The 22,283-nt window shown below is 37.3% G+C and overlaps 1 protein-coding gene across 2 annotated transcripts in view; it reads right to left on the bottom strand.

Annotated features, from left to right (window-relative positions):
- Nucleotides 1-8,792: 8,792 nt before the first annotated feature.
- The window catches only part of SKAP2 (src kinase associated phosphoprotein 2), a 119,258-nt gene continuing 105,767 nt past the window's right edge, over nucleotides 8,793-22,283 (bottom strand). For both annotated transcript variants that reach the window (XM_064674488.1, XM_064674481.1), the window contains 3 exons: nucleotides 21,091-21,203; nucleotides 11,596-11,697; nucleotides 8,793-10,412 (listed from right to left, as the gene is read on the bottom strand). In XM_064674488.1, coding sequence (XP_064530558.1) covers nucleotides 11,605-11,697; nucleotides 21,091-21,203 — 206 coding nt within the window. In that variant the 3' untranslated portion in view covers nucleotides 8,793-10,412; nucleotides 11,596-11,604. The remainder of the gene's footprint in view (nucleotides 10,413-11,595; nucleotides 11,698-21,090; nucleotides 21,204-22,283) is intronic.

Raw genomic sequence — 22,283 nt, 5'->3', positions numbered from 1 at the left:
ATGTGAAAAGAGGCTACATATTGGGGGGGGAGGGGGGGGCAGCTGATGCCGTATTTATGGTCAACACGGTGCCATAATTCGGAAAGCAGATCTTCATATTTTTGAGGAAACTACTGTGGTTTCCTATCTCCTCTCTCGGTTCTAAAGCAGCATTATGTCCTCTCCTCCCTCTAATAAGCAGGTTATAATGGTGTGCCTATCCCATAGTTACAGCCACCGCAATAAGAGATTTTATAGCTTCTTTTTTTTGGGGGGGGGGGGAAGATGTCATGACTAAACATCAGATTGTGAAAGCTTCGAGTTCATTTTGCTGTGAAAAGTAACATCACATTTGATGTTAATAAAAAACTGTAGGAGTTTTCACCATCCAGGAATAACTCAGACATTAGGCTGTGTTCTTTTGTCTGAAGAGCAGCAAGCAGGGTAATGAAAACAAAACCCGCCGAGACATAAAAATACAATTTATACCTTTTTATCAAGCAAAGAGAAAGTTGGTTAACATTTGAAAAGGGAGCAGTAATGTATATTTATTGACAATTTTATTGTAATAATTAGATGTTTACACAGTCTGGACATTGTGGCTAAATCACTTCCAGCATGTTTATTTGTAAAGGGCTGTTTTCAGGGCAGTGCAGTAGGCTCATTAAGAAGACAGACTGCATTAAGATTCAAAGAAATTATTACTTCCCAGGCTTTGCTTCACTGGTTTGGATTTAAAACAAAATTTAAAATAATTAAAAATAAGCAAAAAATTTTTAAAAAATTAAAAAAAAAACCAAAACAGAAAGAAAAATTAAAAGCCCAACAGCAATATCATCCAAGTACCCAACAGATTGGAAATGATCAAGTAAAATGCAGAATATTTTCTCCTGTAAAGGAAACTTCATCTTTTCTGTTCCAGAACAATCTGGTATTGTACATTTGAAACAATATACAACATTGTGGATGCCACTTCCAAGTTCCTCTTTGAGGCTGTTAATATATATTGCTTCAACACTTGTATTTATTTTTTTAACACTCCAGCTAAATGACTACATGATATTTAAGATATATCTTCCTTTTTTACTTTATTTTTCAGGTAGTGCTATTAGTTGACCTTTAGGAAGTCTTTAAGTCAGCATTTGGTTTATGCATTATTTGATATGTAGGTCCTTTTTTTTTTTCCTTCAGCCAAAGAAGGATCACTTTTTACTACAATTCCTCAGAAATATTCATTATTAACCTGGAAACTATTGCACAGGTTTGATTTTTTTTTTTTTTAGGCAAATAAGTGAAACTTTTATACTTATTCTCTACAGAACTCTATTTGGAGCCTTCTTCACTGATCAGTTTACAGTGATTTTTTAGATCCGGAGTGAATTTCATACATGCAAATAGACGCTAAACACCAACTACAGATTTTTCTGGTTTTACAAAGGTAAGAGAAAGGAAGGCAGCTGAAATGGAAAGAGTTCCCAGCAATGCAGCCTTGATGATCAAGTCCTTCTACATCAAGTTATGCACAGAAGAGCACTCTGCTGCATTTAGTGAAGTACCCATTTTAAAATTTAAAATCTCTTTAAAAATTAAGACAGTAAATAGGCTATAATGTTGCTCCTGTCCAAGTATGTTTCCATTACAATTAAGTAATCAATATGCAGTATTTATTGCTGAAAGATTACGCACAACAAGAAGCACATAAGAGGTACCTGTACTTAAAACTTCCTCGCTTTCCTTTAGCTACTGTTAAGCTACTTTTCCCCAGAAGTGGACTCATTAAATGCCATCCAGTACATCTATATAAATGCTGTATACTCCCTGCTCTCACAAATAAAAACAAAGATCATAAAAGAAATTGATAAAGAGATGTCAGTTTGCAAAGAAAATACTGGGTTATATTTCCTGAGAGCTGCACAAGTCAACTTACAAACTTGAAATATTACAGATTTAGTTTTACAAGTCAATCACAGCAATATATTTGGCCTCGCAATTACTGTCAGTTTTGACAGGGAAGGCAATAATTTTTTTTTCCTGACGTGAGTTTCAATAAAATCAGGTAGCCACATCACAGAACACTTTCTTACATAGAGAATTAAAAGGACTTCTTATAAAGAATACTGCTATCATTAAATATATATCATGAATTCATTCAAGTGTATGGGGGGGGAAAAAAGGGGACTACCTTTACAGGTGGACCTGATCCAAAGCCTATTATAAGGACAAGAACGTTTCTATTTACTTGAGTGGACTCTGGAAAAATCTCTCTCTGTTCTCAGAAGAGGGGAAAGAGACAAGAGACAAAACTGAAGGCTAATTTTATCTTTTTCTCTATTTCCTAAGACACCCAAGTGGGAACTAAAAATTAACTACCTAAGGTGAATAAATGCCTACAATTTGAAATTGTAACTATTTTGCTTAAAAATGCATGAATGAAATGTTTTCCACAGCAATTACAATCAATGTAATGTTGCATATAGTCAAAAATGGTTTAGCATCTGTTACAGCCAAACACGCTTTAAGGGATATGATACTTAGAAGAATTCTTTACCTTTTTTAAAATATATTAATTGTGGACCAAAATAATTATGGAGGTAATGAACTAACATGCTTGTTGGGCAAGAAATAGTGAACTTGGTTCCTGCTTGGAGCCTGTGAAGTTGAAGGAGGATGAGAATCATGTGAACCCACAGATCAGCAGCATTTTTATTGTACCAGGCAAAGAAAAAAACTGGACTTGTATTTATTCTGTCATATCAGAGTGGTGTCAGCTCACCACTGACTACAGAATTGCAGAAAACTGGACTGGAACAGACCTCAGGAGGTGATTTAGTACATGCCCCAACCCTAAGGCAGGAATCGCCATGGTTCAGTCATTCCTAGCAGGTGAGTTCATTCCCTGCAGGTTCTCCAAATCCTCCAGAAATGGAAATCGCAGAAGCTCCCCAGGCAACCAACCCCAACGCTTCACTGCCCTCACCATTGGAAAGTTTCACCTTCTGCCTGATCTGCCTCTACCTGGAAGCAATGTACGCCTGTTATTTCTTGGTGTCACCCATGATTAACGCGATCCCATTTAGCAACTAGGGGTGTAAGCCTTACTGCAAACAAAAGGTCTCTCAGGCATTCCTAACATGAGATGGAACAAATGATAAAAATGACCAATTTGGAGTTTCTTCTAAAGCTATGCCCTGTGTCACCCACCCTTTGTTCAGAACGGGTAGAGTTACACCCCGGGCAGACCAGAGCAGACACTGCGCAGGCTCCTCGCTAGGAAAGAGCCATATTTCCTGCTACTTTCAAAACATGCAACTCCATTAAGTCCTCAGGATTGGACTTAATTATGAGAGCAATAAATTTGGCCTAGAGAAAATTGAATAAACTGGGAGACATGGGGACTGTCAGTGGCCCACATACGGATGTTATAATTCTGTGTCAGTATACTCATATAACAAGATAAATCCTCATTATTATACACTTACTCCTTCCTTCACTGAAAGGATAGAGGCACAGCCAAAGCATTCATCTGCCATTGACAGCTGTCTATAATAAAGGTTGCTGAAGACAGTACTAGTATCTGCCCCTACACAATTTAGATTTGGTAGGGAGCGGGAGCAGACAATGAAACAGACGGGGTCAAACACAACTTTTCTCACAGCTGGCATACCTGTGACATTTTTAGGAGAGTAAAACCCAATTAATCCTGGCATAATCAATCAGATCTCAGCCCAGAGTGTGCAGACCATCAGTGTGTGAACTGGGAGTTCAAAATGAGTACCACATAAAATACTTCCATCTGGTTACAAGAACTATCTTACGCCAAGGAGATCCTCTCTGGAGATCAAAACCACCAAAGCTATTCACTTTGTGTTCATAATACTTCCTGTATTTGTTAAGTGCTGGGCACAGAGTGGTTTTGAACATCAAGAACCATTTCATAGATAAACTGGTGTCCTGTATCCAGGTGGCTAACTCATGGTTAGTGGTATCCTTTAAATTACTGAAATTAACTTTCCACAATATTACCAATTTGATTTTAAATCCTGTATTTCACATGAGTAAGAAGTTTCAGGAGCACTTGCAATGAAGCCAAGGGAACTATGTGACTAATGCTTACTCTTGTCAATGAGGAGTTAATACTGTGCCCTCAAATTAAGAATTACCTACTAACTTTCGCTGAGTTAAAGGGGGAGTCACATGGCTAAATTCCCTTGTTTCAGACTGTACATGCAGAACTGATTGTTTTCAAGAAGCAGAAAGTGGAAAAGACAGAAGACATTTCTGTCATTGACAACTGCCTACATTTCAATTTTTTTCTGTAATACCAGCAGAAATGACAACACTTAGGATGAGCAGAACATTCAAGAGCCCACAGATATAGGAAGGGCAGACACTAATAAGTATTATGATGAATGTAGTCTGAATAGCAACTGTAATTTCAGTTATTACATTTAGCAAACAGTATGTCTACTGTTACTGTTAACTAGACAAAATTATTGAAATAATTGTCTGAATTATCACAATTCATTCATAATCAAACACTGTTTACCAAATGAAATACATATGCTCTCAGTAGCTGGTCAGTACTCTGTTCAATGATCCCTATGAGTCACCCTGGTCAGTTTTTGACTGAATTATTCTAACATATATTCCCCATGTTTCAAATGTTATGACATCTAAGCAAGAGTATTTTGCATGAAGGCCTCCTTAACATCAACCGGAATGTAGAAAATAGAATTCCACTGAAATACATTATCATTACCATTTAATGAAATGGGCTTGATGAAATCCCTTCGTGGTCCATGTATGCTTCTTGGAATCATCAGCTTGTCTGAGGACACGCAAATGGGAACATTTCACATCATGGTTTAATATGCCATTCTGTCAGATCAGGCTATAATTCAAAACCCCGATCCACACCTGATGGACAAACACCTGCATAAATTTCTAGCTCATTGAATTTATTAGAGATGTTCAGAAGCAATGCTGCAGCTGAAAGGCCCAAGATAATATCAAACATAGATCAGTAAGGCTCAGTTTTCAGCAACGTAGCGCTTTGTTCTCTGCTTGCCTAAGTCTGACACAGACCACCACTGGTATGGATTCAGGTTCACACTCTCAAGTGGGCATTTGCATAGTCTCCACCTGAAACATTCCTTTGACCCAAGTCTGTAAAAATCTGATGTTTTAGGAAGACACCTCAAGGTACATATTCTCCTCTTCATAATTTTGTACTAGTAAATGAATGAAAGACTAAAGCAGAGACAGAGTATTCACAGAAGTGCAAGTCATAAACATGGCTTAGTGAGAGAGATTATTCTGGATGATGCCTCTGCATCTTGAACTTTCATTCACCTGAAAATTTACAAAGACCGGGAGAGAAGACGTTTGTTTCCCAACCGCTGCCTTTAAAGCAGTACTAGGTACATTAGAGGGTGGAACTCTGGTCACAAGCGCATAATGACCTATAGGTGACCTTGAGTGGCTATCATAGGACAGTGAGTAGCTGAATAGGTAATCTCAATCTAGAAGTGGTTAAGTATACTGTGTAAGTCTCAGAAGCAGAAACGAATTAATGGATAGGAAGATGGTTAGTTTATAGACCTTCCAAAACAGTTCTCACAATTGCTAAAGTGGATTGCCTATTTTTTTGTCAAGTAATGGAATACCAGATGCATAGATTACCCACCCTGCTCCCTTTCATTGCAGTCTAATACCTTAAAACTAAGTCCAAAATCAGCTTGAAAATAAGGGGAAAAGATGTTGCAAAACAGGAGTCTGGAGTATTTTACTGTATTGGTGCAGGCAAACAAAAATTACTGTCACAAGATACAGAGATTTTGATAAGAGACAGCTGACACAATGCACTAAGATGGTGGGAAATGTAGGACAACAGGAGTTATTAGACTAGAGCCTTCCAACAACTAGAAATAACTGTTTTTAAAAGCTAGAAATACCTTTTTTCTATAGTAATGGTAGTGTGGCCATTATGAGCATGCCGACATAAACACCTTTCAGAAAGGAGAAACCAACATCAAAACATGATTGTAAGTGACGATATAATAAACCCCACTCCTTCCTACACATACATGTGCATTCATGCCTGACTGCTGTTAATTTAAATATAAGGAAAGAATGGCAGTCCTCTCGGAGGCGAGACAGAAAAGGAAGAAGGTCCCTCTGCTTTCCTGATGCCATGTGACTGTTTACAGATTTCATCTTTTCCCTTCCAAACAGAACTCAGAAGTCTCAGAGGCTGAAGACCATCAATGAATAAACTGAGTTGCCCATGCCTGTCAGACTGTCTGTGCTCTGCCATGCTGACCCCATTAGATTTGACTATTAAAAAGCAGCATTGGGCCACGTCAGCTCTTGGGTGGGAGACTGCCAAGGCACATGTCCATGCTGCTGGCATTTGAAAGATTGATAATGATCCTGTGCAACACTTTTTTTCCTTTAAACCAGGCAGTTCTGCACGGGGGTCAGTTCTGTGGTGCTACATACCTGTCTTGTACCATGAGGTGTAAAGCTAAAATCCTGATTGCCTGTGGCCGCTAAAAATCCCAAAGCACTATTTACAAATATGCAAGCAATTACGGCAGACTGGAAGTGGCCAAACTGGTAATTCTCTTCTGCCAACATAAATCCTCCCACTGTAACTGAATGTGGATTTTTTTTTCATCTCACAGTATAAACTTTAAAGTCTTGCTGTAAAATGCTCATTAGCCATCAAATATCTTTATGGAGTAGCACTTGCTTTACAATAGAGGGTGAAAGGAAGTTTGTTCTATGGGTTCTGAGCCAGTGAGGATACTTTAGAATAAAAGCTCCAACACATCAGTTTGCTACAGCAGAAAATTAATAGAGATAGATTGGTTTTTAGTGGCATTTGAAACTATCTGCCTCTTCATCTACCAGTAGCTCTTCTTCTCAGACTGCCTGCACTGTTGTACTTTATTCTCCCACATGCTGCTACAAGATGACACCTTGGATTTTTAAGCTTTTCCTGTTAATTACAAGATTCGTTCCTCCCAAAAGGCTGGGAACAAACTGACGTTTTCAGTTTTAAATTTGACTCATGTTGGCATAGCTTTCAGGTGCAGAGGTTCTGTCTCTACTTTGCTTTGAACTCAGCTCCCTATGAATTTCTCTTTGTGGGAGTTTGGACTAAGGAAAATTCCATACAGCAGAAACAGAATTGTCTAGATCCCATTACAAAAGCACTCCTAAACAAATTTGTAAAAGATTATATATAATGATATAACAATTCATGGCTTATCACTGCCTGACCTGCTTTACAATTTAAAGGGAAAATATATATATTCCTTGGCACAAGACAGTTGGATAAGAAAAGCTGCATCCCTTTGATCTGCACAACCTGCCACCACCTCAGCCCTTTTTACTTCTTCCTGTAACGAGGAAAGACCAGTCAAATCACAGAAGCATGAAATACCTTTGCTTACACCCATGCTTGAATCCATGATTTTAAGTTCCTAGTGTGAAGTTGGTTGGTCCTGGTCCCTCACAGTAAGACACTGGATGCTGGGCAGGAAATGAACTCTAAAGCAGAGATTTGACAGAGCATTCTTTGCTGAGCTCAGTGTCATTTTTTTTTAAATAAAGATGGAATTAGGCAGACGCTTCTCTGAGAAACGTCAGCTTCAGAGAAACCCTGGTAAGTGAAGGTCTTACAGAGTTTATCAGTACTTTGTGCTATGTAAAGTGGAAAGTTGTTTATAAGGTTTCCATGCATATGCTTATTTCCACAGTTACACACTAATAAATTTTTCATCAACTTGAGGGAGAGAAATGAGAGGAACATCAAAAGGCTTATGCAGTTGAAGAGCATACCACTGTCATCTACCTGGGTACTTTCATCACATTTTAATATTTTACACCTTTCCTACAGGTCCCACTGAACTTTATCAAGCCAGGACTCTGACCTATACCCACAACTCCATTTTGCTTTACCGGAGACAGAAAAATGGATTTCTATCATTTGGCTTAGAGAAGTCAGTGCCATTCTTTTGTTTAGTTTGGCTTACGGAAATAATTGCATCTCTTTCAGAAAGAGGATAAAGAGCATTCAGCAACAGGCACTTTCAACTTGTATTGCCTGTTTTTGAGTTACTGGTCTAGGATCCCGATGCAGAAGCAAGCAAATTCAATAGTTTCTCAGTTTCAACAGTCTTTGTATCATGTTTTAAAGGGTTATTCTTTACGCTCCTTCTAATACTGTGTCATATTCAGGTTGCACAGCCAAAAAAGAAAGACGTTTATGCATTTGGCTTTGAATATAGAATGGGATCTTAATTAGCATTCACTTTCAGCTTAATTCCAGTCACAGAAAGTTTTTTGCATTAATAGAGGACCAAAAGGTAAGCCAAGGCATGTAACGTCTCTAAATCTTATCCATACATCTCCCTGATGGAAGAACCGGTGCATACACTGCCATCAGTATGTGCAATTTCTGAAAGTATGCAAAAACAGGTATATCCTAACAAGATGCTGGAAAAATATGTGAACCAGTTATCCATTTATAGAAGTACATGAAAAAATACTAAAGAGTGGCACGGTTATATCCGGGTGCTTCTGCTATGGAAAGCATTTGTATTACCCTTACTTCTCTGAATAAATTCAAATGACAGCCCCATTTCATTTCTTCATTCAGTCTGGAGGCCAGATGGCATTAGAATCATTTACTTCACCTTGTTGTGCTTAATTACTACAATCAACACACTATTTTCCAAATTAATCATAACAAAGTAATTTCATTAGTAACACAGCAGGCTGTTGAATTATTAGCATCATAACAGTTTGCAAACAATTAAACTTTATTTGAACCTTAAAAATTTGCAGAGTAGAACATTATTATAAGATCTAATGGCAGGATCGTACAAATCCAGAACAGAGCAAATAATCAAGTAAAACACTGTACAATATATGAGTTACAATCACCTTTTATAAAATTCACTCTCTCACTGCTCATGGAAAGGCAAGCGCAACCTAAGCAAACAAAGAAAATAATATGATTGGCATTTTCTACCTCCGGGTTTTGTTTAAGTTGTATTAACAGAGATTTTCTTATCCAAAAAAGGTTATGTTATTTGCACCGATTTAAAGTAAACCATTCGTTCGAGACGTTATTCCGAGACATTTCCAGTGAGTTTCAGATATCTTTTATGTTTTAAATGTTAAGGCAGTTTGTTTACTTCCCCTCCCCCCTTCCCCCAAGTACCAAGAGGGGGAAGCCCTAAAGCAGAACTACAGACAAAAGCCACTTGATTTCTTTGGTTGCCACCACCCAGGAGAGGCCGCTCTGGGCAGCCCTGCCCCTCATCGCTTGGGTAAGGACTCCCTCTCCTGGAAAAAAGGCAGAAGCGGCGCGGGACAGCACGAAGGGGGAAGGGGACAGGGACAGGATCGGGATCCGCCTCCGCCTCCTCCCGTCCCATGAAAATTTGCTGCCACCCAGCGCCGCAGCCGCGCAGCGCAGGGCCCGGCCCGGGGCCGCCCCCGCTCGGCACCGGCACCCCCGCGCCGGCACCGCGCTGAATCGAGTCTCGGCCGTAGGAGCTCGGTCTCAAGGATACGGGGGGAGGGGGGGACGGGGTTTACTCCAAAAAAAAGTAGGTGGTGATGGTGGAGGGATTCGGAATCACGCAATTAATAAAAAGCCATTTCGGTGGGCAGATTTATGGCGCTGCCATGTTAACAAGGGAGAAGGAGCGTTTCCAGCCCTGCTATTAACGCTTCACATTCTGTACACAATCCACCGGTACGCTTGACAAATTAAAGTAGTAAAAGATCTGAAGACTATAATCTATCATTTTAATGCTTTGCTGATAACGCACAGAATCCATTTCAATGACTATCTCTTTTTAAAAAATTGAAACAAAACTCCGTACCCCGTTTGACGTCTATTAGAATCCAGTGTACCAGCAAGGACCATACATTACCTAACACAAAGCATAACATCTCAGTTTACTGAAAGGATCCAAATTCTGAGTTCAGGCTAACATTACCTTTTAACCCACACTGTTCCCAGGGTCCGCCTGAAGCGTAAACAGCACAAGCAACTACACAGGGACCTGCACAGGCTCAGCAACTCGCACATTGGCCTGATCAGCCTCCTTGGCAGATTAAGGGTCTCACAAATCAACTGTGTGGAAAGCTTCAAAAAAGTTGATCTTGCATGCTAATGGCAAAGCACGGCTCCAAAACAAAAGTATTTAAAGTATTAACTCTGACTTGCCCAACCCCTTGTCCATAAGTGGTAGTATTTTAGCGTAGCTTTTGTTTCAACCGATGTTTTCAGCCACAACATTCCGGATTTGACAGCGAAACTGCAGGTACTAATCCACGTAGCATTGAAGATTTGTTGCGCAACTTGTATCAGAATTCCACGGTATCCAGATTTGACTCTGCAGAAGTATCTGTAAGGTACAGATAAAATATTCCACTCTATCATGGACAAAAATATGTTTTACCTGCAATTTAGCTCATGTTGACTTAGCAAAAATCACGAGGTTGAATATATTTTCACAAATTTTCATAGAATTCCATCTGCAAGTCAGAAGAGTATCCACACAGGCCAAATTATTACATCAGCAAAAGAATCAAGTCTTCATTGTGTGTCAACAAAATAGTAATTAACAATACAATACTAAATGTATGAGAAAAATAAATCATTGCCTAAAACCTAACATAAAAAACCATTTGGAAACAGAGTACCCTGAAGACTTGCAATATTACACATAAATTTCCCTCGATTTTCCAGTGAAACTGCACAAGATATACAGTGAGCATTAAAAGGTTAATGCATGCATGAACTGAGTAATAGTTTACCCTCAAAGTTCAGCTTAATTTTTCTAAATCTGAGGAACAGGAAAAATCCACAAAAGAACACAAACCTACGGCTATACATAAACTGCTAGCATGTTAAGGAGCAACAGGCACTATATGGCTGCTTGTGCCCCATATGTTAACTACCATCTATTTCATTTCCTATCATTACAATTCTATAAAAAGTGACTAAGAGGAACATTTCCTTAGAATTATGATCAATTACAGTTTATAATGTTTAATGTACACAAGGCAACGATCTGACTACATTCACTGAAACCACAAAATGTGTACAGCAGAATCTTCCTTCAGAGGCTGGGTCTGTAAACTGCAGCTGCACACCACTCTTTATTTCAAGTGCAGATTTCTCCTGATTAGGGAGAGGGAAGTTGAAAGTTCATCTTTAACCAAAAAACCTCAAACATGCATATCAAACCGAGTCCAAGTATCTATCCCCTTTCCACAGTTTTCTGCACAGTGAGATACACACATATTACTAAAGTAACAAAACTAACTAGAAACAGCACCAATTTTATTTTAAAAAAATCTGCAAAAGGAACATAGTTATTAAATATATCATCCTTTGTACGCTGTGGTTTAATATTTCATATAGAATCCCAGAAAAAAACTATTTTAATTGAACCGTCAATATATTTTGCCATAATCTTTATGTTAACAGGACTCCTACAAAGGTTCCAGGAAAGACATACTTATGAAACAGAGAACAAGGGAACATAGAAGCCATTACAGAAGATTGGATTAAAATGTACTTACCCAGGCCTCTCAAATATCATACATCTCCATTATGTAGGCTTTAGGCACCAAGCCAACGGTTCCCTTCATTTCTCCTACCCACCAGCCATATTCATCGTACTCCTAATTGAAAACAATATGCAGTATTAACCTTTAGTCTGATATAAATGCAATAGAGTTTTGTATGCAACTCCTTATGGATGCTTTGTCTTATATACAGCTATAACCATTTTAACTCAAAATTAAAACATTATATCTTTTTGTTATCGGCATTCACATGCAGAGTTAGGCAAAGGCAGAAGCTAAATTTTAAAAAGGCCAGGCACACTCAGGAAAATTTCTTAATTATGGCCACACTTCTCCAACATCTACTAAAAATATTCTCTCTTCATCACAAATACAAAAACCTTAACTTTGTAACCAAAATCTAATACCACAACATTGACATATAAGAATCAACAGGGATTCTTTCAGTATGACAAGGCTAAACTCAAACTTACAATCAACTTATTTTAAAAACTACTTTGCTCAATGTGAAGGGAACACTACATATCTAATACATAATCTTTCTATGGACAAAGTCTACTATTGCTTTAGACTTGCAGAAATTCTATGGCAGATCTCATATGCCTGACAGATGACTAATGTACTTTTGTTTGAAATTTGTTTAGGCTTAGTGAGATAAATATGAAACAAAATGAATTATAATAGTTTAAAGAAATAATATCTTCCAAAAGCAATACCAAGTAAGAGTATTGTGGTATCCAAATTTAATTTTTTCCTATGAGATAAATATTTTAAAATCAATCCTAACAGTGGTTCAATAAATTTTAACAGCTGAAATTGCACACACACATATATTGACTTACAAATGAAGTATTATTAAAACAGAGACCCCACTGAAAACGGAATGATTCGTAAGACAGAAATTACTTTGGAACAAACATGAAAAATACAAAATACACAGATATCTCTGATAAGCAGCGTCTGTTTCCCGCTACACTGTTCTTGTGATGAGAAGATAAAAGGCTGTAGGATTTTGAATTACTGGTCCTACTGAGATAAAGCTATTATTTTGACTGTAGATAAAGTTTTTTGGTTATAAATAGTCAAGTGGAGCTTAAGGGTTAATGGAGTTTCATTAGAGCCTGAGCTATAATGATTTGCTGCTGGCATATTTTGCCTGGTCAAGAGTTCTCTGGGGTCCTATGAGGTGCTTAGTGTACTCAGCTCTCCCTGTGCTTTAACTGAAGCCCTGCTGATGGCCCATCTTCATGTGAGCCCTGGCTTTTTTCTGCCTTTTTTTTTTTTGCCATTTTTTTTACATGCTTGCATGCAGGCACACGCACGCTAATTGTGGAAGGCTAAACACTAGTCTTAAATTAAACATCTTCCTCCTTCTCTTAACAGTGAATTGGTGATTTAAATGATTCTATCCTGCTATCCATAAAATACTGCACCAAGTGTGATTTAAAGGAAACACACATAAAAAGCAGCAGGAACACCTTCATTTATGATGTGAACATGCAAACGAGAAAGCTGCAAAAATAATTCCACCTTCTTCTCCCTTCCACTGCAGATCAGTGCTGGGGATGGGTCTGGTCTTGAAAGTCTAGAGGTATCTATCTGAATCTAATCTTCAGTGTACACTGCTCTCCACAGAAGTTAAGAACTGCTCCTAACCTTTCCCATGGGGCTTCACATTACACCCCAAATCCTTAAAGGCGAAACAATACCCTGACACTGAGGTTTATAATGTTCCAGATCAGCCTGTTTAAAAATCTATGCTTTATCTCACAATACACTGTTTAAATATACAAACTGGATTTCAAGACTGCAGTGGGAAATTGCTGAAAGGAGCAGCACTCGCGTACACTACTGGAATCTCAGCAATAAATCTCTCCGAGAGAAAGCAACAAAAGATTTTAAGCTGCTACTTGGAATACGCGAAGTGACTGAAAAGAGTGATTAAGCAAGTTTTGCTAGACATCAGCCAAAAAAACAAACAATACATGAAATGAGGGAAGTGGCTCAGTTAAGCAGTCATTAAACTGCATATGACAAATGGCACAGAAAAAGCCTGTGGATTACATTACCCATTGAAAATGTTCCACTTAGCAACACTACATGAACTTAGAAACAATTGTTTTTAAAGAAACAATTCAGATACCTCAAATTAAAATTAAAAGCATGCTGCTGTTCTGAAAACTTTCTGGTTTTTGCTACTTACTAATACACCACTTACTGCTCTAGCATGAAGCTAAGTGAGAAGATGAAATGAATGTTGATCTAACAGACTAGTAAACTAATTTAAGGATTCACTCCAACCATTATACCATACAGACAATATTGCAATACAGAAGCTTTTACTTTACATTACTATTCTTTGCATGGGTCTCAAGAGCAACATGAATCCCAATTAAACTATCTGCTGTCTATACAAGTCTGAACAAAAATACAATGCAGATACCTGGCTACCAAGAACATAAAACTTTAATCTCAGGTTTTAGAATGATTAGATAGCACTCCCTTTTAAACTGATTAAAGTACAGACATTTCTCTTTAAACTCCTAACCACTCCTTCCTGTCCTCAGTACCACAAGAGTACTTAACTAGTGAGGCAGATAAGCAGCCCCCTAGTCCTTTCTTCAAGTCACACATAAAAAGCAAATTGATGTATTGTTTCTATCAGTGTTATCAATTATAAACTCCCTCACAGCAATACAATTTAATTAATACACTGCTGTTGTGAGGTCCATATGTCTATTATTGCTGGTTAAGATGTGTAGAATAAAAGTCTACAGTCTTCCCACATTTGTGGGAAATAATGGTTAATATGTGGAAGCATTAATATGCAGGAGTTAGAACTTTTATAAGAATAAAAGTTGGGAAGCACGGTGCTTTTGCAAGCATCAGCTTCAGATCTCAGGTACCACTGGGTTTACCATCTGGTATCCCTCACTGCATTCAGCTCTTAACTGCTAACATAGGCAAGCAACTATACTTCAGAAGGACTGATAAAATAATGAAGAGTCCTTTAATCTACAGGAAACCATTGTAGTCAATTTATAAGAAATATTGCATCCCTTTGTAGGATGTGTAATTATTTTCTATTAATCATGTGCTATAAAGCTACATTATGTGGTTATTCTGTTATCACTGGAAAGAGGCCTGCAGTCAGCTCCTGACAATGTTAGGTAATTACTAACACAAAGCTTCTTTCTCCTTATGTAGAAACGCTATCAAGATCCAGAGGTGCTGTGATGCTCGCTGTATGAAAATAACTCTCCAAAGAAATTCAATAACTGCAAAATGAATTGCTCCAAGGCAAATAGAGGGATAGGAGAGGGGGCAGGGCCAGATCCAGCCACCATGCAATGAGGAGAATGCACAAGTGTGCGGCCACACTCTGCCATGTGACGGGGAGCACATTTGCCATACCGGGGAATGTTAGCAGGGCTGGGGGGAGGAGGGGACCACAACAACCCCTGGAAGACAAGCACCAGGGCAATGGAATATATTACGCCCAATAATATGAAACAACAACCTTACTAAATGACCAAATGCTTTCTAAGCTACTTCTGTATTTCCACTGTCTTAGAGTGCCTTATTTTTTTCCTCGCAGAAATTTATTAACCAAAGTGAAGTAATTTCACAGGGCAGCAAGGAACAGGTTATGACTTAACATGCTGGCAAAACATTCTCTGTACAGCATGCTTTGATAGCAGGGGGAAAATCCCATCAGGGATTACAGTTTCTTTAAATGCTTTAAACTGAACACTGTGAGCAGGCACTTCTCCTTGTCCCCATCCCACCAATTTCACTGCACTGATGTGTATGTACCCATGACTCCAGGAGACATTGCTCATAAAAGCTTTTGCACTGGGGAAAACACGGTACTTAGAAACACACTACCTGTTTTCTATAGATATCTTTTAAATCCAAGATTTTAGTCCTCTATAGAAGACAATTCTGACATGCAAAAAGAGAAAATCTCCAATACAGTCTCTACCTTTAGAACAGATCATCTGCCTAAATTAGGTTCTCCAGATGCTTTGCACCATATTAACTTCTACTGACTTCAGCAAAAGTTGAGAACATCTGGTTCTTGTGCAATTAGTCCCCATTTTTAAATACATATGGTATGTTTTTTCATGTTTGTGGAGTGGGTTTTTTTATTTGTTTTGTTTTTTAAAAAGAGTTGCTGAAAATCATCATTGTGTTTCAATGCCTTGAAGAAAACAATGCAGTGGTATTTTTTAAAAAAAAACACGACTGAAGTGGGTGAATTCAACATTTTTCTCCTTCCCTCTTCCAGTGGCACTGTGAGTAATATTCACTTACAGGCTCAGTATCTGCAAACCTTAAAACTGAAAAGCAAAACGTATCTATAGCCTTCTTTGGGGTTAAAATAAGTAGCCTTTACTGTCAAGCTAAATATGTGTGGGAAGCAGAGATAAATTTTTTTCAAAGACTATCCTGGGGGGCAATTTTGGCAAGAAAATATTTTAAAATATCTCTAATTCATCCAGGAGATTCATACTAGCTAAAAAGTTTTAGAACTTCCTTTGGTGTAATTGTTGAATGATACACTATCAACCAGGGAGCAGTTTTGGCACAGAACAGCATTTTCTCTAAAAAGCAGAGAATGACAAATGCTTTAGATAAGTGAATGAGACTTCTTCACAGGTAGTAGAGTTGTTTTAAGACAGCAATAAAATGGTCATCTTTAAAAATATAAACCTCAGATTTATTGTATGGTTGCATTATTAGGTTTTATTTCCCACAATAACATGAGATGAAATAGACACCAATTAAAGATTTCCAATATAAATCAAGGTAAGCAGACTGAATTCTGAACCAAAAGTGTCCCCAGAAAACACCCTGGAACAATAAAAAGGCCATTTTATTTTCCATTAGATGACACAAGGCCAAATTTTTTTCTAATCAGGTAGGTAAAGGCTTAAATATTAGCAGTATGCAATCCAGCAGACCTAGAGCCACTTTGCATTAGTCTTAACTAACCTTCTATCTAAAGGCCTTCACTTTTATCTTGTGTTTAGACATGTATTTATTCACCTCCCCTCCCATGAGGAATATACCTAAACAAGCCAGAAAAAGGGTAATGTACAACTTTGGTGTAGCATTTTAGTTTTGATCAGAAGCATCCCACTGAAGTGAATATCCCAATGCTCCCATTTTCCCCACATTGGCTAACTTGGCAGAGCACACATACTACATTTATTTAAGATGAAATTAAAATGGAAGATACACCTGAATGTACTTTAACCACTAATTTGTTCTCATTCCACAAAAGCATGCTAGACCTCTTCAGACATCAAGCAGCTTTCAAAAAGCATAGTGTGGACACCGGGGCCTCAAGCACTAGTGTTTCACTTTGCAAATCTGCTTCTATTGGTACTCCCCATTTGCTAGGGGAGTCATAGGCAGTATGGTCATGGAAACAGAAATTACTCTTAAACATACTCAGTATGCTCAGCCAGAAAACAGCCTGACTAAAGAAACACTCAGGATTTTAGTATGCCTTTGGTATCTTTTTGAGAAAATACTGAATAAATACATTTTATTAAGATTATACAGATAGTGTACAAAATGCTCACAGTGATTCTAAAACAGCTGCATTGTTAAGTTGCACTTTATTTCATAAGCAGTAACCTGAGCTATGAAGATTCTTTGTTTGTCTTTTCAATAAGTAAAAAATACAGGTTGAGATGTGAGCATTTTAACAGACATTTATTGTATTGAAAGAACAAAAATCTGCCATGCTGGAAACCTACAATCTCTGAATAAAGGGTAATCTAAACACCAAGTTAATGCTCTACTTTCATAAAAAATTCTAGTGCAAAAGGTTAAGTCACAGATGAGATTTCCATGACTCATAAATATCAGACTGAACAGCACTGGCATGTAATGAAATAATAACAGGTAAGGAGAATTCCAGTTTGAGATATAATTTTTGAATTTAAAAATTATCTGCTATTTAAATATAAATATAAATAAGATGGATGTTAAATTAGTTTTAAAGTAAAGAAATGTCTGTAATTCTACTAAGCAGGTGCCTGCTAACATCTAGGTAAATTTTCATTATTACTTTCTTTTGGCCAATGTAACTATGGAATTTCACAACACAAAACATACACCTAAAGCAAACAAACTATTACTGCTAGTGCTGCACTTCCATAAATTGCGCATATGAAACTTAGGAAAAAAAATCGAGCTACCTCCATTCACGGTTATCTTTGTTTCTGGAAATTGATTTCTTGAGTAGAGCTATGGAAGATTTATAAAAATGATTTTTGTATCATGGTCTGTTTTCCCATTTATCACATGGGCTTGAAAGCAAAGGCAAGCCCATAACTGAGCAGGAGTTAAGAGCAATCATCCTTTTAGCAAACATGACTCCAAAGTGTTAATTTCTAATAGTCAATATTAACTAAAAAATGTTATTAGAGAGTCCCTTTATCATTAGAACTATAAAATATTTTTTTACTGCATAATAGAATAGGGGTATATAGTTTTCTGAAAGTTCACATCATTTGTAGCATAAGTGATAAAAGACACTTGAATATTCAAGAATACTATAAATTAATAATAATAGTATATCTCTACAGATACATTGATCAATTAATCTGAGAAGTTAACTACTTTTTTAAATAAAGAAAAGTTAACCAGTAGTATTGAGATAGTTCTGTTAATTCTGCTCAGATTAAAAACTCAGCTTTTGAGGGAAACTGTCAAAGGTAGAAAAACCTAGACCGAAGTTGGGGGGGGGGGGTTTGTTTGGTTTTGTTGGTTTGGGGGGGGGGGGGTTGTAAAAAAAAAGGTAGTTTCTGAATGCACCTTTAAAACAAGAAAAACATGCTTTTCTACGGTAATTATACTAGTCGGGCACAGGTATCTCTGTTGTCAGAATATGAGCTCATGCTCATTGAACTAACATTGAATTTTGATGCTCAGTTTAAAGCAAATTATGAGGGACTTGTCTTTGCATAATGCCTAGCTATTTTAAGAAGCAAACGCTGCCAAATTGAAACCAGGCTCATTTTTCTAAAAGGCGTTTACCTAGAAACTTACGGGTAGCATATTGCTCCTCTTCCTTTATTTAGATTCTATAAGCGCCCAATTTGCTAAACCAATTCATAATTATTTCTGTTGTAATAATGATCTCTCTTCTTGGAAACAAAATAGTCATTTTTCCTCTAATTTCTGTAAAGGTATGTGAAAAGCTAGTAAAAATATATTGCTTTGGCATAACTGTTTCTGGGAGAGATGAATATCTATCTTACCACATTCATCAGAGCAGCCTACACCATTTATATTTCACTGTAAAACAAAGAACTATTGCATGTTGCACAAATATGCTCGATATTTTGTTAATGCTTCACCCTTCCTACTATAACACTACTATACCTGTACTTACTTCCTTATCAGCAAAAAGTGATTTTCAAGAGCAATGTTCATACCTGGCTGACATATGATAGAAAGGCAATAAAGCCATAGCTAGGTTCAGCTGAAGCTGAATTTATGACACCATTTTGGATCCATACACATAACCCTCTGTCAGTACCTGCATCTCTCATTTTCAACCACTAGATGGTGTAAAAAATAAAAGAATTGCCTAGGATGCCTGCCGACTGCCACAAAATCCAAGTATTAATGTAGTGGATTAGGAAATATTTTTAAAGGAAAGTGTTGACCCACTTCAGGATGGCTAGGCTCACTTTTTCTTTGGTTATATTTTCACTTACCAAACAAAGAGCTCATAAATGATCAGACCTTGAAACTGAATCAAGTGGAAGGTTAAGATGGATAATTCTCTGGCACTTTGCCCTCCAAGGACCCTAAATTCTCAGCTGACAGTAGCGGCCAACACTCATTTTTTCCAAAAAAGCTGTAACAATCTTTAAGCGAAACAGGGCCAAATTTTCTGGGCTATATTTTGGAGTAGAAATCAATCCCAGAGAGAGAGAATCTATATATCTGGAGCAGCAGCAAGCCTGTTTCAAGGACTGATTACGAATTAATCATGGCACGGCAACAAGTCAGTTGATATACACACGACAGCTTAAGCTACTGTTTTTTTATTCTGCTCCATTTTTTAAATTAAATTTCTCACTTTTGGGGGGAAGGAGTAGCAAACAATTTTTTTTCACCTACGAGCTGAAGATTAAGATTTTACAGTCCCCATACTGTACCCAGAGAGCACAACCCACAAAGAGGCCAAACCCATGCAGTGGAATCCATTCACTCATGGGCTTTTTGGGGTGAGGAAGAGAGGGAAGAGGTCGTTATTTTAAATTAGTACAATTCTTTAGTGCTGAATAACTGCTTGAAAGTTTGCCCAATCCAAGAGCGTTATTCAGCCTTTAGTAATGCAATTCAGTTATTAGCTTAAGTGATGATGAAATACCTCAAAAGACATACACGGTCAAACTACTATTAGTAATATATCTTCCATATTTTTATAGATCCTTCTATCCATAAGTCTTAAATTTATTTAAAACAGAAGCTGTCACATTTATTATCCAGAAACATACTTAAAGGTATCACAGCAGACTTAAAGCAATTGTGACAAAACTTTGAAACTAAGACAAACTAAGTCTTTAGCTTTCATGCACCTACTTGTATATTTAAATGACCTACAATATTTTTGGCACTAATTACCCTGAATGGCAATTAGATCTATATTCTACATATATTTTTGAAGGCAGGTTTTTTTCAGTGAGAACTTTAAAAGCTCAGCTTTTTTTCTAATACGAGGGAAACAGAAATTTCCTTTGATTAATTGTTCAGAAGTAGACTTCAATAGACCACGAGATATATATTTTAGGAGAGGTTTTGTTTTTGTTAGGGAGGTTAAGGAAAAATAAGAAAATTACCCAACATTAATGTAGAATAAAATTTCATGCTTATACTTCATGCTTATATTTCATGCTTAGCATCAATTCGGATTAAAGGAATTATATTTCTCATTTGCTTTGCAAACAGGAAAGTTTGCAATTAAAAATTGCCCAAATCTGTCAGAGCAAACAAATTTGGAATCTGAGCTGTCAGAACAATTACAATATACACACAAAGATGAAAGCATAGTTCAAAAAAACACATCTTCTGTAGCAAGATCCCAAAAAAGTCAGAATTAGCAGAGTCAGGAATATAAAACAGGAAACAAAAAACATAACATACAAGATAACTTAAAATTCTACAAGGTTAACTTTTGCAAGCAGAAAGCACATTGTCTCCTGTTAAATCAGTTAACAAATGGTAGCCAAGATTTAACAAGTAAATAAACATGCTTTTAAGTTAATTCCTGTTACACGGCTATGTTTTAAATGTGGTTATAGTTCATTTGACAAAATAATTAATTGCAGTGAATATCTGGTTGCAAACAAAGGATCTGAAAGGGAGTGCCAATTTCCCCCCATAGAACTGTGGGAATGTGTCCTTCTGCCATGTCTCTCTTTTTACAACTAGGTAGCCCCCAGTAGCACCTCATACCTTGCTGAGAATGTAGATAACGTCACCTCGTTTAAATGTCAACTCATCAGGTACATCTGCTGTGCAGTCCCACAAACCTAGGTAGAAATTGGCATAATCGATATTTTCGCTATCTGCAAAGAAAACAGCATCTAATTAGAAAAGGATAAAGACTGAGGGACTAAAGTTACACTTCAAATCTCCAGATGGTACAATGCAATTCATTAACACACACTTCTTTTTCCTTTTTTTTTAGAAACATCTCTTTCATACCACAAAAGCAAGTAGAAAACAAGTTTAATGTGCAAGCCCTTCACTGGCAAGTTGCATCACTGAGAGACATGTAGCTACAGGTTTTCAAAGCATTTTCCAGCTGCAACTTAAAGCATCTAGTTTTCCTCCACACGTACATTTCTAGCAAGCCATATATGTATCTCAACTTGAAACTGATGAAATTCTTAGAATATGATTAATAATAATCTGTGAAAGGAAGCCAAAGTAAGTATTTTGTGATACGCTCCCCCTCCTCTCCTGTTTCCAACAAAATTAAAGAGCTTCTCTGAGAACCTTTGAGATAATCCTTGATTGTTCCTTCTGAAATATTAGAGAACTTGGAAACTGTTGCTGAAGTTGCATTTCAAAAATATTTGTGTCAGCTCCAGTTTAGGACATTAAGCTCTGGCTAAACATGCAACTACACTACAGTCGTAAACTCATCCTTCTAACAGCATAAGCACAATGGATGTGCTGTGTTCAAGCTGCCATACAGACCATTAACTGATTGATTATTTAGCACTCTTTGCTCTGTAATACGGCAATAACACAGTAATAAATGCTTTGTCATACATTTACAATACAGAGCACATCTATTGAAACACAGCACTCACACACAGTTAAATACACTGGGTGCTTCTGTTACACTGCAAACTATTTCCTGTTTTTAATTCCATGAGAATGGAGTGTGATGAGTTAATGCAAAAAGAATGTAAGCAATACCACTAAGATGACCAGTTACATTATGTATACACTAACCAGACAGAATGTATATGTACTAATAATTTACATCACTGGAAAGCTATCTTCTAATTCTGATAACATAAATATCACTGAACTGGCTGGATCACGGCTGTCATCTTAGTTTTGTTATATGATCCTTGAACAGCAGGCTTGCTGGTTATTCCAACATATACCAGTTACATTTGCATGTCGTTAGC

Source organism: Pseudopipra pipra, chromosome 1, assembly GCF_036250125.1.
Source record: "Pseudopipra pipra isolate bDixPip1 chromosome 1, bDixPip1.hap1, whole genome shotgun sequence".
Taxonomy (NCBI): Eukaryota; Metazoa; Chordata; class Aves; order Passeriformes; family Pipridae; genus Pseudopipra; species Pseudopipra pipra.
Note: the sequence above shows the minus strand (reverse complement) of the source record. Positions and strands in the feature narration are given on the sequence as shown.